Source organism: Tachyglossus aculeatus, chromosome 16, assembly GCF_015852505.1.
Source record: "Tachyglossus aculeatus isolate mTacAcu1 chromosome 16, mTacAcu1.pri, whole genome shotgun sequence".
NCBI classification, from domain to species: Eukaryota; Metazoa; Chordata; class Mammalia; order Monotremata; family Tachyglossidae; genus Tachyglossus; species Tachyglossus aculeatus.
In genome coordinates, this window is record NC_052081.1 from 42447885 (window position 1) to 42463976 (window position 16092).

The window sequence follows — 16092 nt, forward strand, 5'->3', positions numbered from 1 at the left end:
AATCAATCAGTCGTATTTATTTATTTCGGTCAAGGCGGGGGGGGGGGGGGGGGGGGGAGGGAATTCCGGGGGAATTCCGCCCCTCTCCGCCCGCCCCCCCCCCCCCGTCCTCCGCGAACCGCCCCGAGACTGAGCCCCTTCCTTCCTCTCCCCCTCGTCCCCCTCTCCATCCCCCCCATCTTACCTCCTTCCCTTCCCCACAGCACCTGTATATATGTATATATGTTTGTACATATTTATTACTCTATTTATTTATTTTACTTGTACATATCTATTCTATTTATTTTATTTTGTTAGTATGTCTGGTTTTGTTCTCTGTCTCCCCCTTTTAGACTGTGAGCCCACTGTTGGGTAGGGACTGTCTCTATATGTTGCCAATTTGCACTTCCCAAGCGCTTAGTACAGTGCTGTGCACATAGTAAGCGCTCAATAAATACAATTGATGATGATGATTTATTGAGCGCTTACTGTATGCAGAGCACTGTACTAAGCTCTTGGGAAGTACAAGTTGGAAACATATAGAGACAGTCCCTACCCAACAGTGGGCTCACAGTCTAGAAGGGGGAGACAGAGAACAAAACCAAACACATTAACAAAATAAATAGAATAGATATGTACAAGGAAAATAAATAAATAGAGTAATAAATATGTACAGACATATATACATATATACAGGTGCTGTGGGGAAGGGAAGCAGGGAAGACGGGGGGGGGGGGGACGAGGGGGAGAGGAAGGAGGGGGCTCAGTCTGGGAAGGCCTCCTGGAGGAGGTGAGCTCTCAGTAGGGCCTTGAAGGGAGTAAGAGAGCGAGCTTTTCTTCCGAGGGAGGCTACAGAAGAAAGGGCCTGAGCATAAATCCACATCTGGGTGCTCTCCGTCCTGGGAAACGATGAAGCCTGCGAAAGGTGTCGCTTTCCCCCTTCTAGATTGTGAGCCCACTGTTGGGTAGGGACCGTCTGCCTGGAATGCCCTCCCTCTGCCCATCCGCCCAGCTAGCTCTCTTCCTCCCTTCAAGGCCCTACTGAGAGCTCACCTCCTCCAGGAGGCCTTCCCAGACTGAGCCCCTTCCTTCCTCTCCCCCTCGTCCCCCTCTCCATCCCCCCGTCTTACCTCCTTCCCTTCCCCACAGCACCTGTATATATGTATATATGTTTGTACATATTTATTACTCTATTTATTTTACTTGTACATATCTATTCTATTTATTTTGTTTGGTTTTGTTCTCCGTCTCCCCCTTTCAGACTGTGAGCCCACTGTTGGGTAGGGACAGTCTCTATATGTTGCCAACCTGTACTTCCCAAGCGCTTAGTCCAGTGCTCTGCACACAGTAGGCGCTCAATCAATACGATTGATGATGATGATGTTGCCACCTTGTACTTCCCAAGCGCTTAGTCCAGTGCTCTGCACACAGTAAGCGCTCAATAAATACGACTGATGATGATGATGTTGCCACCTTGTACTTCCCAAGCGCTTAGTCCAGTGCTCTGCACACAGTAAGCGCTCAATCAATACGATTGATTGATTGATTGATCTGCGGGCTCGGTAGCGACCAGCGGGCCTCCGAACCCGTCGTCAGCCGCGAAGAGCCCGACGCAGCAGCGCCCCCTCCCTTCCATTGATGCATTCAAATCCCATTGGCCAATCACGGCCGTCCACCTACGCACCCATTGGCCGCTTCGGAAACCCAGCAACGGCCGGCGTCCCGCCCCGCCCCCGGCCTCGGCGAGCCAGTTGCGCCCAAAGGAGGACGGGAACGGCGGCCCCGGCGGGGCGGGCCGCTGATTGGCCGCCGCGCCCGTCCGTCAAGGCCCCGACGAGGGGCGTGGCCTGGCGGCGAGGCGGCGGGGTATATAAGGCGAGGACAAAGGCGGCGCGCCCCCTCTGCCGTCCGCCATTTTGAAGGCAGCAAGGTGGCCTCCACGTTCCCCGAGCGGCTCCTGCGCCTCTGCCTCGCCCGCCCGTTGATCGCGGACATGTCTCGGGACCGGTTCCGGAGCCGCGGCGGCGGCGGCGGCGGGTTCCACCGACGAGGAGGGGGCGGCGGCGGCCGGGGCGGGGGCCTGAGCCACGATTTCCGCTCCCCGCCGCCCGGCATGGGCCTCAACCAGAACCGGGGCCCCCTGGGGCCGGTGTCGGGCCAGGCCGGGCCCAAGCCGCCCATCCCGCCCACGCCGCCCACGCCGCAGCCTCAGCCGCAGCTGCAGTCGCCCGAGCCGGCGAAGCCCGCGGTCCCTCCGGGAGCCGGTCCCTCCCCGGCGGCCGGGACGGCGCCGCCCGCCGCGGGACCGGTGCCGCCCGCGGCCTCCGCGGCGGCCGGGGGTCCCGCGGCCGCGCAGGGCCCCAGCGCTACCGCCGCCGCCGCCCCGACAGGGGGGCCTCCGCCGCCCCCGGCCGTCGTCGCCGCCGCCGCCGCTGCCGCTGCTGCAGCCGCCGCCCCCGTCGCCCCGCCCGGCGGCCCCCCCCCCTCCGCCCCCCGGGGTCCCGAAGCCCGGCCCGAGCCCCGGCGGGCCCAAGGCGGGGAAGATGCCTGGCGGGCCGAAGCCCGGCGGTCCGGGCCTCACGTCTCCGGGCGGCCCCCCGAAGCCCCAGCACCGGGGCGGCGGCGGCGGGGGCCGGCAGCACCACCCGCCCTACCACCCGCAGCACCACCAGGGCCCGGCCCCCGGCGGCCTGGGGGGCCGCGGCGACGAAAAACTCTCCGACTCCGAGGTAGGTCGGCTCTTAAAATGGCGGCAGCCGCCCTCCCTGGGCAGGTCCACGCGGACTCCATTTTGCCTGGGTCGGGGAGGCGCATGCGCGGACGGGCCGCCTCCCGCCGCCCGCGCTTTGGTCGGCGCCGCCGATGGTGGGGCGGGGGGCGCCTCAGGACCCGCCGCCATTTTCTCTCCCTGCGGCACTGCGACGGGGGGGGGGCGGGGGGGGGCGCGCGCGCGCGTGCGCGTTCGGAAGATGGCGGTGTGTGGAGAGGCCCAGTTAAATTATATTAATAATAACGATAATGGCATTTACGCCCTTACTATGTGCCGAGAGACCGAGTTGAATTATAATAATAATAATGATAATGGCATTTACGCCCTTATTATGTGCCAAGAGACCGGGTTGAATTATAATAATAATAATAACGATAATGGCCTTTAAGCCCTTACTATGTGCCCAGCACCGTTCTAGGCGCCGGGGAGGGGGATACAGGGTCATCCGGTGGCCCCACACCTAATGGTGGTGATGGCATTTATTAAGCGCTTACTATGTGCAAAGCACTGCTCTAAACGCCGGGGGGATATAAGGCTTATAGGTTTCTAGATGTTGGGTAGGGAGCCAACTTTCATTCATCATCATCACCATCATCAATCGTATTGAGCGCTTACTATGTGCGGAGCACTGTACTAAGCGCTTGGGAAGTACAAATTGGCAACATCTAGAGACAGTCCCTACCCAACAGTGGGCTCACAGTCTAAAAGGGAGAGACAGAACAAAACCAAACATGCTAACAAAATAAAATAAATAGAACAGATATGTACAAGTAAATTAAATAAATAAATAGAGTAAAAAAGATAAGTACAAACATATATGTAGTATATATTCATTCAATTCACTCAATCAAGCGGAGCACTACTAAGCGCTTGGGAAGTACAGGTTGTCAACATATGGAGACGGTCAATCGATCAATCAATCCTATTTACTGAGCGCTTACTGTGTGCGGAGCGCTGTCCCAAGCGCTTGGGAAGTACAGGTTGGCAACATATAGAGACGGTCAATCAATCGTATTTATTGAGCGCTTACTGTTCTAAACGCTGGGGGGGGGATTTAAGACTTCTAGGTTTCGACATGTTGGGTAGGGAGCGTCTCTGTATCTTGTCAGCTTTCATTCATTCAGTCGTATTGATTGAGCGCTCACTGTGTGCGGAGCGCTGTGCTAAGCGCTTGGGAAGTACAGGTTGGCAACGTATAGAGGCGGTCAGTCAATCAGTCGTATTGATTGAGCGCTTACTGTGTGCGGAGCGCTGTACTAAGCGCTTGGGAAGTACAGGTTGGCAATATATAGAGACGGTCAATCAATCATATTGAGCGCTTATTGTGTGCGGACCACTGTACTAAGCGCTTGGGAAGTACACGTTGGCAACATATGGAGACGGTCAATCAATCGTATTTATTGAGCGCTTACTGTGTGCGGAGCGCTGTACTAAGCGCTTGGGAAGTACAGGTTGGCAACATAGAGACGGTCAATCGTATTTATTGAGCGCTTACTGCGTGCGGAGCGCTGTATTAAGCGCTTGGGAACTACAGGTTGGCAACATATAGAGACGGTCAGTCAATCGTATTTATTGAGCGCTTACTGTGTGCGGAGCACTGTACTTAAGCGCTTGGGAAGTACAGGTTGGCAACATAGAGACCGTAAGTCAATCAATCGTATTGTGCGCTTACTGTGTGCGGAGCGCTGTACTAAGCGCTTGGGAACTACAGGTTGGCAACATAGTGACGGTCAATCGTATTTATTGAGCGCTTACTGCGTGCGGAGCACTGTACTAAGCCTGGGAAGGACAGGTTGGCAACATATAGAGACGGTCAATCAATCGTATTTATTGAGCGCTTACTGTGTGCAGAGCACTGTACTAAGCGCTTGGGAAGTACAGGTTGGCAACATAGAGACGGTCAGTCGTATTTATTGAGCGCTTACTGCGTGCGGAGCACAGTACTAAGAGCTTGGGAAGTACAGGTTGGCAACATATAGAGACGGTCAATCAATCGTATTGAGCGGTTACTGTGCAGAGCACTGTACTAAGCGCTTGGGAAGTACAGGTTGGCAACATGTAGACGATCAATCAGTCGTATTGAGCGCTTACTGTGTGCGGAGCGCTTGGGAAAGTACAGGTTGGCAACATATAGAGACGGTCAATCAATCGTATTTGTTGAGCGCTTACTGTTCTAAACGCTGGGGGATATAAGACTTCTAGGTTTCTACATGTTGGGTAGGGAGCGTCTCTATCTTGCCAACTATCATTCATTCAATCGTATTTATTGAGCGCTTACTGTGTGCGGAGCACTGTACTAAGCGCTTGGGAAGTACAAGTTGCCAACATAGAGACGGTCAATCAATCAATCGTATTGAGCGCTTACTGTTCTAAACGCTGGGGGGATATAAGACTTCTAGATGTTGGGTAGGGACCGTCTCTGTATCTTGCCAACTTTCATTCATTCAATCGTATTTATTGAGCGCTTGCTGTGTGCGGAGCACTGTACTAAGCGCCTGGGAAGTACAGGTTGGCAACATATAGATAACGGTCAATCAATCGTATTGAGCACTTACTGTGTGCGGACCACTGTACTAAGCGCTTGGGAAGTACAGGTTGGCAACATATAGAGACGGTCAATCGATCAATCAATTGTATTTATTGAGCGCTTACTGTTCTAAACGCTGGGGGGGGATATAAGACTTATAGGCTTCTAGATGTTGGGTAGGGACCGTCTCTGTATCTTGCCAACTTTCATTGATTCAACCGTATTGAGCGCTTACTGTGTGCAGAGCACTACTAAGCGCTTGGGAAGTACAGGTTGGCAACATATGGAGACGGTCAATCGATCAATCAATCGTATTTATTGAGCGCTTACTGTTTTAAACGCTGAGGGGGATATAAGACTTCTAGGCTTCTAGATGTTGGGTAGGGACCGTCTCTGTATCTTGCCAACTTTCATTCATTCAGTCGTATTTATTGAGCGCTTACTGTGTGCGGACCACTGTACTAAGCACTTGGGAAGTACAGGTTGGCAACGTATAGAGACGGTCAATCAATTGTATTGAGGGCTTACTGTTATAAATGCTGGGGGGGATATAAGATTTCTAGGTTTCTAGATGTTGGGTAGGGAGCGTCTCTGTATCTTGCCAACTTTCATTCATTCAGTCGTATTGAGCGCTTACTGTGTGCGGAACACTACTAAACGCTTGGGAAGTACAGGTTGGCAACATATAGAGACGGTCAATCGATCAATCGTATTTATTGAGCGCTTACTGTTCTAAACGCCGGGGGGTGGGGGGGATATAAGACTTCTAGGCTTCTAGATGTTGGGTAGGGACCGTCTCTGTATCTTGCCAACTTTCATTCATTCAGTCGTATTTATTGAACGCTTACTGTGTGCGGACCACTGTCCTAGGTGCTTGGGAAGTACAGGTTGGCAACATGTTGAGACGGTCAATCAATCAATCGTATTTATTGAGCGCTTACTGTTCTAAACGCTGGGGGGGATATAAGACTTCTAGGTTTCTAGATGTTGGGTAGGGACCGTCTCTGTATCTTGCCAACTTTCATTCATTCAATCGTATTTATTGAGCGCTTACTGTGTGCGGAGCACTGTAGTAAGCGCTTGGGAAGGACAGGTTGGCAATATATAGAGACGGTCAATCAATCGTATTGAGCACTTACTGTTCTAAACGCTGGGGGGATATAAGACTTCTAGGTTTCTAGATGTTTGGTAGGGAGCGTCTCTGTATTGCCAACTTTTATTCATTCAGTCGTATTTATTGAGCGCTTACTGCGTGCGGAGCACTGTACTAAGCGCTTGGGAAGTACAGGTTGGCAACATGTAGAGACGATCAATCGTATTGAGTGCTTACTGTGTGCGGAGCACTGTACTAAGAGCTTGGGAAGTACAGGTTGGCAACATAGAGACGATCAATCAGTCGTATTTCTTGAGCGTTTACTGTGTTCGGAGCACTGTACTAAGCTCTTGGGAAGTACAGGTGGGCAACATAAAAAGACGGTCCCTAACCAACAGCAGGCTCACAGTCTAGAAGGGGGAGACAGACAACATAACATTAACAAAATGAAGTAAATGGAATAAATATATACAAGTACATAGAGTAATAAATATGCACAAACGTGTGCATATGCACTTCCCAAGCGCTTAATACAGTGCTCTGCACGCAGTAAGCGCTCATTAAATACGATTGAATGAATGCAAGGTGATCAGGTTGTCCCACGGGGGGCTGTCCTAACCTGCTTAGAGAAGCATATTGTGGCTCAGTGGAAAGAGCCCGGGCTTGGGAGTCAGAGGTCATGGGTTCTAATCCCGGCTCCCTCACATGTCTGCTGTGTGACCTTGGGAAAGTCACTTCACTTTCCCTGAGCCTCAGTTACCTCATTTGTAAAATGGGGATTAAGACTGTGAGCCCCACGTGGGACAACGTGATCACCTTGTGTCCCCCGCAGCACTCAGAACGGTGCTTTACACATAGTAAGTGCTTAATAAATACCGTCGTTAACTGCCATTTTACAAATGAGGGAACTGAGGCCCAGTGAAGTGACTTGCCCAAAGTCACACAGCTGACAATTGGCAGAGTCGGGATTTGAATCCCTGACCTCTGATTCCAAAGCCCGTGTTCTTTCCGATGAGCCACGCTGCTTCTCAGTCTTCATCCCCATTTTACAGATGAGGGAACTGAGACCCAATGAAGTGACTTGCCCAGAGTCACACAGCGGGCCAATGGCAGAGCTGGGGTTAGAATCCATGACCTTTGGCTCCCAAGCCCGGGCTCTTGCCACTGAGCCACGGGGAGGGCTGAGGGGAAAGCCTCTTTAGAGGATCCCCGCTGCCGTGTGGGAGGAAGCCGTCTGCCGTGGGTTTTTAAAAGCGCCCACCATGTGCAGAGCACTGGTCTAAGTGCTTGGGAGAAGACTGGAGTTAGTGGACCCTATCCCCGGGGAGAGCGTGGAGAGAAACTCTTGGAGAAACCTCGGTGGTGCAAGTCGGTCGTATTTATTGAGCGCTTACCATGTGCAGAACACTGTGGTAAGTGCTTGGGTGAAGACGAGTTAGTGGGCAATATCACCAGAGAGATCATTCTTGGAGAGATCTCAGTGATAAGGGTCAGCACGTTGTATTGAGTTCTTACTGTGTGTGGAGTACTGTGCTGAGCACTTGGGAGAAGACCAGAGTTAGTGGACACTGTCCTTGGAGAGACCGTGAAGGTAAACCCTTGGAGAAACTTAAGTGATGTGGGTCAGTTGATTGTATTGAACGCTTACTGTGTACAGAGTACTGGGGTAAGCGTTTGGGAGAAGATTAGAGTTAGTGGACACTGTCCCGGGAGAGACCGTGGAAGTAGTCTTGGAGAAATGTCAGTGTTGCGAGGTCATCAGTCGTATTCAGCTCTTTCTGTATGCAGAGCACTGTGTTAAGCACTTGGGAGAAGACTAGAGTTAGTGGACATTATCCCTGGAGAAAGTGTGGAGTTAAACCCTTGGAGTAACATCAGTGATGTAGGTCAATCAGTTGCACTGAGCCCTTACTGCGTGCAGAGCACTGTTTGAAGTGCTTGGTAGAGGACTGGAGTTAATGGACACTATACCCGGAGAAAGCATGGCAATAAACCTTTGGAAACTGCAGAGATGTGGATCAATGTCAGTGTTGTTTTTTTTTATTGAGTGCTTCTGGGTTGCAGAGCCCTGAAATAAAGCACCTGGGAGAGTACTGTACAACACACTTGGTAGATACGTTCAGTCAAAGCTTACTTTTGGGGTGGGAGGGGTGATGCAGGATTCAGTAGGTTTCAAGCCTGTGCTTTGTGGAGCACTTGGAAAGATGAAATGTACTCTAAATACACTCACTGTGGGCATGGAATGTGTTTTCCAGCTCATTTGTATAGCACTATCCCAAGGGCTTGGTACAGTGCACTGCACACAGTAAGCACTCTGTAAATAAGATTGATTAATCCATTGAGATAGTACACATGATCTCTGTCCACAAGGTTCTTGCAGTCTAGGGTCAGGGAAGGCATTAGAATAAATTACACAGGAGAAATGACAGAATGTAAGGATGTACTTAAGTGCTATGGGAAGCATATCAAGTACTTAAGGCATATGTATCTCAGTCTGAGGGAACTCTCTTGCAGCAGGCATAAGTGTTAGCATGTGTACTGTGTTGGAGGACTGGTGTCCAGCGATCCTGAGCATGAGGTTTACTTGCCTTGCTTTTCCTCATTTTTCTACAGGGCTTTAAAGCCAACTTGTCTCTCTTGAGGCGGCCTGGTGAAAAAACTTACACCCAGCGATGCCGGCTCTTTGTTGGGAACCTTCCCGCCGACATTACCGATGAAGACTTCAAAAGATTGTTTGCAAAATATGGAGAGCCTGGAGAAGTCTTCATTAATAAGGGCAAAGGATTTGGCTTCATTAAACTGGTGGGTGTGCTTCTCGGAGTATGTGGAAGTGCAAGAAATCCATAACTTTTGTACCACCACTGCCCAGAGTGGTGTTCGTTGAATGTTGGCTGTAAACCAAGCTTTGCAGGAGTAAACATTAACTGGACCTCAAAATTTTCAGAGACTTTTATGTTTATCAGCTCAGTAGATGCCACATGTGAGGGCATCGGTAGCCTAAAAACTGGCACTGAAGTTGTGAGCGTTGCTTCAGTTTATAAATTGACTTGACCCTCACGTGAGTGGGCCACTAGTATACCAACTTGTTTTGTTTGTTTAAGCAAATGAAAGGATCCAGTGGTAGAAGGTAGTACTTTTCTAAAAGGCTGCACTATGGGTTGAAAATGGTGATTGGGTCACAGCTTTGTGTTTAATTAGACTTCTTATGCAACTTTCAGGAATCTAGAGCATTAGCTGAAATTGCGAAGGCAGAGCTCGATGATACTCCAATGAGAGGGCGGCAGCTTCGTGTTCGGTTTGCCACACACGCAGCTGCCTTATCTGTGCGCAACCTCTCGCCCTACGTATCCAATGAATTATTGGAGGAAGCTTTTAGCCAGTTTGGGCCAATCGAAAGAGCTGTTGTAATCGTGGATGATCGTGGCAGATCAACGGGAAGAGGCATCGTTGAATTTGCTTCAAAGCCAGCTGCGAGAAAAGCATTTGAACGGTGTAGTGAAGGAGTTTTCTTGTTGACGACGTAAGTCTTCCTTTCTAAAAAATGTTCAGCGTGCTAAGTGTAACAAGTGACTGGTGATAATTAATCTAGGAAATGAACTCTAGGGGGAACTGGAATCACCGAAGCAGTTAACACACTATTTTTCCTCCTCAGAACCCCTCGTCCAGTTATTGTAGAACCCCTTGAACAATTAGACGATGAAGATGGTCTTCCTGAAAAACTTGCCCAGAAGAATCCTATGTATCAAAAGTAAGAACACCTATCTCTTGATATTCCTATTTTTTTAAGTGGTGGGTATATTTATAATGGGAGCTATCTTCTGGACTGCCTGCCCTTGGAAACTCCTCTGTATCTTTTGACTGTTTCAATTCTTGAAGTGCCACATGAAGGAAATGTACTTTTCAGTCTGCAAGTGAACCAATTGTAATCTTTTCAGGGAGCGGGAGAACCCTCCGCGCTTTGCTCAGCATGGCACCTTTGAGTTTGAATATTCCCAGAGATGGAAGTCATTAGATGAAATGGAAAAGCAGCAAAGGGATCAGGTGGAGAAAAACATGAAAGATGCCAAGGACAAACTCGAAAGTGAAATGGAAGATGCTTATCATGAGCATCAAGCAAATCTTCTGCGCCAAGGTCAGTCCACGTAGCTTTGTTTTCCTTAGCCCACTTCTGGTCTTACTACAGATAGTGCTGCTAAGTTATGAATCCCTTAAGGGCAGCAATCATGATCTTGGGGGATTTCATGGAAAGAGCAACAACTCAGCTTCTTCTGTTCCCAACTCTGCTACTGTCCTGTGACCTTGGTTGGGAAAATCTGCTCTGTGGTTGTTTCTTTTTCTGTAAATGGGGACAATAGTATCTGCCTTCCCCTACGTTGCAGGGGTAATGTGAGGGGAAAAAATGAAGGGAGTATTGTGAAAAATAAGTGCTACATAAAAATCAAGGCATTAGGTGTACTAAGTCTATTGTGCCCTCCCACCCTGAGTGCTAGTTCAGTGTTGAGCACACAAACACTTCATAAATTCCATTGGTAGATTTTTGAGAAATAGTAAACACCCAGAAATGCTGATGTAAAATATCCCTTTCAAATGTACAGATCTTATGAGGCGCCAGGAAGAACTCAGACGAATGGAGGAACTTCATAATCAAGAAATGCAGAAACGCAAAGAAATGCAGCTGAGGTAGGATTAGAGGTTGCAGCTGAGTGTTCTCATCATGTTCATTTTTCCTCATGTTCTGAATGTCCCATTTGCCATCAAAAAAAAAAAATCCCTTTCCCCCACCCAAATGATCTGTCTGTTAAGCTTTTTCAATCGAAAGACCTTTACAACTGATCTGTTTAAATTCCTCTCAGACAAGAGGAGGAGCGACGTAGAAGGGAAGAGGAGATGATGATACGCCAACGTGAAATGGAAGAACAGATGAGGCGCCAAAGAGAAGAAAGTTACAGTCGGATGGGCTATATGGATCCAGTAAGTTTTGAGATGGATAATTTCGCTCTGGGGGCCTAGTTAGTAAAAGCTTTCTAGTAATTCAGAGTTACCTCTATATCTGGATGCTGGGTGTATAGTAATAACTGAAATCCACTGGTGACTCTAGACCTGTCAAACTAGCCTTTAGCTTCTTACATCTCATAACAAAAGTTGACGACTTGGAAACTGCCTTCACTTGCTTTGAACCAGTATGCTCCTTGGAGAGGTGGTAATGGAAAGGCAGTTAGGCAGGAGACTGAAAGGAGTCTCGGATGATCAAAATGAGTGCTCTCAATGAATGTGTTGACTTTATTTCCTTGGATAGATTGGTTTTGTGAAATAGCAGTGGGTGTAGTTCAGCATCTTTGTAGTCACTGTGCTTATGATATTTAAGTACGTACATCAAATGCTGTTGTAAGTGTTGAGGACATTTTTATATCAGACCAGTGTACTACATTAAGGGTGCTTTGTGTTTAGTTGAACTATTTGTGCCTTTGCTGTAGCAGGTAGTATATAAGTATGTTCTGTTATTTTACAGAGAGAAAGAGACATGAGAATGGGTGGCGGAGGAGCGATGAACATGGGAGGTAAAGACAAAGGAAATTCTAGTATTTATGGTTTTTAAGTTAACTGGCTGTTGGTCCAAGTAAAATTTGTCTGTGTTTGTTTGATAGATCCCTATGGTTCAGGAGGCCAGAAATTCCCACCTTTGGGAGGTGGTGGCATAGGCTATGAAGCCAACCCTGGAGTTCCACCAACAGCCATGACTGGTTCCATGATGGGAAGTGACATGGTAATGTATCCTGTGGGTGACTTGACGTAGTACAATGGAAATTCTCATTTTTACCATTTAAAAGAAGTAGTTGGCGCTTTGCCATGGAGTCTTGCTTTCCCCCTGTTGTGTATAAACAGTGCTACTGAAGACAAGTGTGGCGACTTAGCCTTAGCTTGGTCAGAACGGTAATCTAGACAGCTGGTGATATGGCTGCCAATAAGGAATACAGAATCATGCTGTCACGAATATTAGGGTACTTCCGGCACTAAGTGGGTTTGGAGCGCTGCATCATGCTGCCAGAGAAAGAAAGCACTTTTGAGCAGAAATACCAACTGGAATGTTAGCCAGGGCACCAGATTACTCTCTCTCCACTTGGGAGTAATCAAATGGCAAACTATAGCATTCCTTACGCTGCTGTTTGCCATAAGTACGAACCTATTATCCAGTGTGTAGCACTAGGCATGTTTTAAGTATTCCAGGACTCTTACCTAGATTCACTGTGGCTTCTATCCTCCGACTAGGGAATTCTGCTACTTTGTTCCGAGTCGTCGTTCCTCACTTGTTGGGCGCTGCCTGTAGGGACAGCAGCAGCCTCGTAGCTCAGCTCTCTGGTTTGGGGGTTGAATAAATAAAAAGACTACAGCACACTTGGCATACTAATCGTATGCACTGGATTGGATCCCTTTTGATGCTGTCATGCTTTTGTGGTACTGATAGCCTAAGAATCCTTGGGAAGAACAAGTGAGCTGGTTTGAGTGATTGCATAAGACCTTTACCATTCTTATTCAGGAAATAATTGGAGGGGGGCAGTGGGGCATAGGTTGATTTTTCTAACCCGATGAGTGGCTCTCAGATTACTGTTTAAAGGCCTTTGGCTTAATATGGTGAGCTGCCGTAGCTCACTGGCATCGGTTTTTATTGAGAAACAATACTGGTCCTCATGTCAGTTTAGTTTAAAGCCTTCTTATTCACAGTCACTGTTGATGAGATAATTTGAGCGTGAGACTCCTCCTACTTCAGCTGAACCCTCAGGTCATCCGAGCCTAGTTCTACATATCTTAGTTGCTTTAGTTAAAATCTGAGCTGGTACATGTGAGATCTGAAGTCAAATGTACCACTTGAAAAGCTTCATGCTACAGCCAATTGCCTAAAGTCCCAGGGACTAGATCTGGTTCCCCACGTAGATCCATTTAGCACCCATTGTGTCCCTGACCTACACTTCCTGGGATTAAGCTTCTGCAGACACTTGAAGTTTAAATTCAGGTTAAGCGTGAAAAGCCAGAAAACCTTGACTGGCTTGTACACCTGAATTAGTTTGGAACATCGTAGCTAGCTAAGTAATTCTCCAGTATCTTTGGCTGTTGTGTGAGGTCAAAAACCACCATGTTCTACTCTTTCTCCTTTGTGTGGGGTAGCATTTGAAATGGAGTTCTAAAGGTAATATAGGTTCCTGTGCTCACATAACTGTAGAAAGCTACAGTTGGGTACATTTACCGTTGCATTTTAGAGTCTAGAAGTACCTGTAGTGAAATTGCTGCTTTATTGCAGTTCAAGTTTGTTGTGCTGTAGGGGGGACCTCCCATAAGTCTCGTAATCACAGCAAAAGTCTTAGAATGGACTTGCTAAAAACTGGGGGAGAAGGTGGGGTGTTTATGGGGTGCACCATTACTCCTTGTGGGTTCAGTTAATTTCAAATACTGCAAAACAGTATTGTGAAACAGTTTTGCTTCTCGTACTTAGTGGTAGCTCTGAAGTCAGTGCAAGTGAGATTATTTGGCATAAAGCTTTTTCTCAAGTTACTCTGGTCAGGTTAAAGTATTTTAAACCCATCAGTTTCTTTTGCTTTTTCTTTTTTGTAGTCCAGTAGCATTATATCATAACTTTTCAGCCTTTTAAGACATCTGCCTCCTAGTCAGCAGATGATCTGTCTTAAAGCCCATCTTGAAAAACACCAGGCCTCTAATACAGCACATGCCACTAACTGGTGAGTAGTTTTTTCATATCAAGTTGTATCTGAGTGAATTGACTCCTTCCGCTTAGCCTTACTGGGAATTTTAAAATCTCAAGTAAGAGTTGGCAAAGTCTTGCACTGGGTTCACTCAGTGTCAAAATTGCCAAAGACTCAACCGTGGAACGGGTGTTCACATCTGCTGCACTAATGCCTACATTTTTCAGCATTACAGGGAAGATCTGTTCTTTGAAACAGGTGTATGAGAGTGGATCAAGTGGGAACATACCTCAAGGCATGTATGACCGTAAACTAATCTTCCAATTACCCTTTTTTCCTTTCTATGTTCCCGGTACCTGTGGATCGACTCAATGGTGATTGTATCGACGAACGTTGACTACGGAACCTCCTAAAAATATTTACTTAACACACATGGACCTCAACTACTTATAATGAACTGTTGATACTGTGCCAATAGCGTACTGAGCGCTTTGGGCAGGGAGGTGCGGGACCCGTGGGTGGCCAGGGCCCTAGAGGAATGGGGCCTGGAACTCCAGCAGGATATGGTAGAGGCAGAGAAGAATATGAAGGCCCAAGCAAAAAGCCCCGATTTTAAGATTCGCTCTCTAGGCTTCCATTCCAGTTTGTTTTTGTCTCTTCTTGTTTAGACACCAACCTTTTTAATTCTTGCATTTTAGTAAGAAAGCTACATTTTTATGGATGTTAGAAACTTCTTTGACCTAATATTTGTAAACGGTCTGTTTGGGCAAGTACAGTTAATTATGTAATGCAGTGTTTCAAAAAAAAAAAAGAAAAGGAATCCTAGCTCTTCTTTTGATGTGTAACGTCCCCAACGTTATGGCAGTGTACCATGTGCCACTGAATTCCCAAAGTGTACCAATTTTTTTTTTACTGTGCTTCAAATAAATAGAAAAAGTAGCTGCCGTTTTTTTAATCCACCTTTGCCATTCATGTGTACAATAGGCTTGATATCTATCACACCTTTAAAAAGCAGACAAGAATCTGAGCCTCTGAAAGCCTATTGACAAGTTGCGGGGAGGAGGGGGCAGCATTAAGGCAAGGCAATTCCTTCTCCAAATGCTCCTAGCTTGAAGAAATAATTGCAGTGGCAACTGACTTGCTGAGCACTAAAAATATACAGCAGTGAGAAGCAAGTAGAATCTTGTTGAGTGATGTAAAGTGAGCCAAATTGTACATTTTCCCGCAGTGATTCCATGATTATGGAGGTTATAGCTATCAGTGAGTGGGTGGGTTGGGAGGGGTGATGACTGTTTTTGGTTGTTTTTGTTTTTTTACAAAGCCACCTGGCTTTCGCTGTGCTTGAAAGCTTTAAAAGCTAAAGCGGAAAAGTGGAAAGGTCGTCTTTTTCCCCCCAAGTCTTCAAATCCTTCAGAATGGCTTGTATTGACTCCTACTTCCCAAATTAAAGGACTGTTAAAATTGAAAACTTTTTATGCATTACTTCTAGATGGGTACAAAAACAATCTAGCTTGGGTTAATTAACCAACTGAGAATAAAGGGAAGGTCCTAGAGCTGAAACACAGGGGAGTGCCTTTCTAAATATGTACTCTACCTTTCAACTCCTTGTGCTACTTCTGTGGAGTACTTCTGTACTACTTATGGGGTAGGAATAGTCAACCTAGTTGAACCTTCAAGTCTAGCAGAGATTAAGCCCTCTTCTGAGCCTTGAGACTATTATGAGTGATTATTCAGGGGTGTACATACTCAAACTTACTGGACCATAGATTGCTCATGTTTTTTTAGCTGCCATTTGGGATTTTAGCAGGAGGTGACATTTTCCATCAGGAGAACAGTAGCTCATGCTACAGAGTACAAATAACTCTTCCCCCGTGGCTTTTGAAGAAGAGTATTTTGGAGGTGTTGTCATAATTTTCAACTTCACTGAACTCCTCAGACTTGCTATGATATAGTAGGTCATCCCCTGCATTGCTTGTTGAGGAACATGCTGGGAACTGGATTTCCCAGTGTCGCATGCAAAGGTGTGAGT

General features: G+C 47.5%; 1 protein-coding gene across 1 annotated transcript; it reads left to right on the forward strand.

Moving 5' to 3' along the window:
* Positions 1 to 1864: 1864 nt before the first annotated feature.
* On the forward strand, positions 1865 to 15018 carry SFPQ (splicing factor proline and glutamine rich). Its single transcript, XM_038757858.1, is given in 11 exon segments — positions 1865 to 2389; positions 2391 to 2708; positions 8983 to 9171; positions 9588 to 9889; positions 10022 to 10117; positions 10305 to 10501; positions 10965 to 11049; positions 11223 to 11340; positions 11879 to 11927; positions 12015 to 12133; positions 14542 to 15018. Coding segments are annotated over 11 exon segments (2028 nt in total). The 5' UTR covers positions 1865 to 1972; the 3' UTR covers positions 14680 to 15018.
* Positions 15019 to 16092: the final 1074 nt, after the last annotated feature.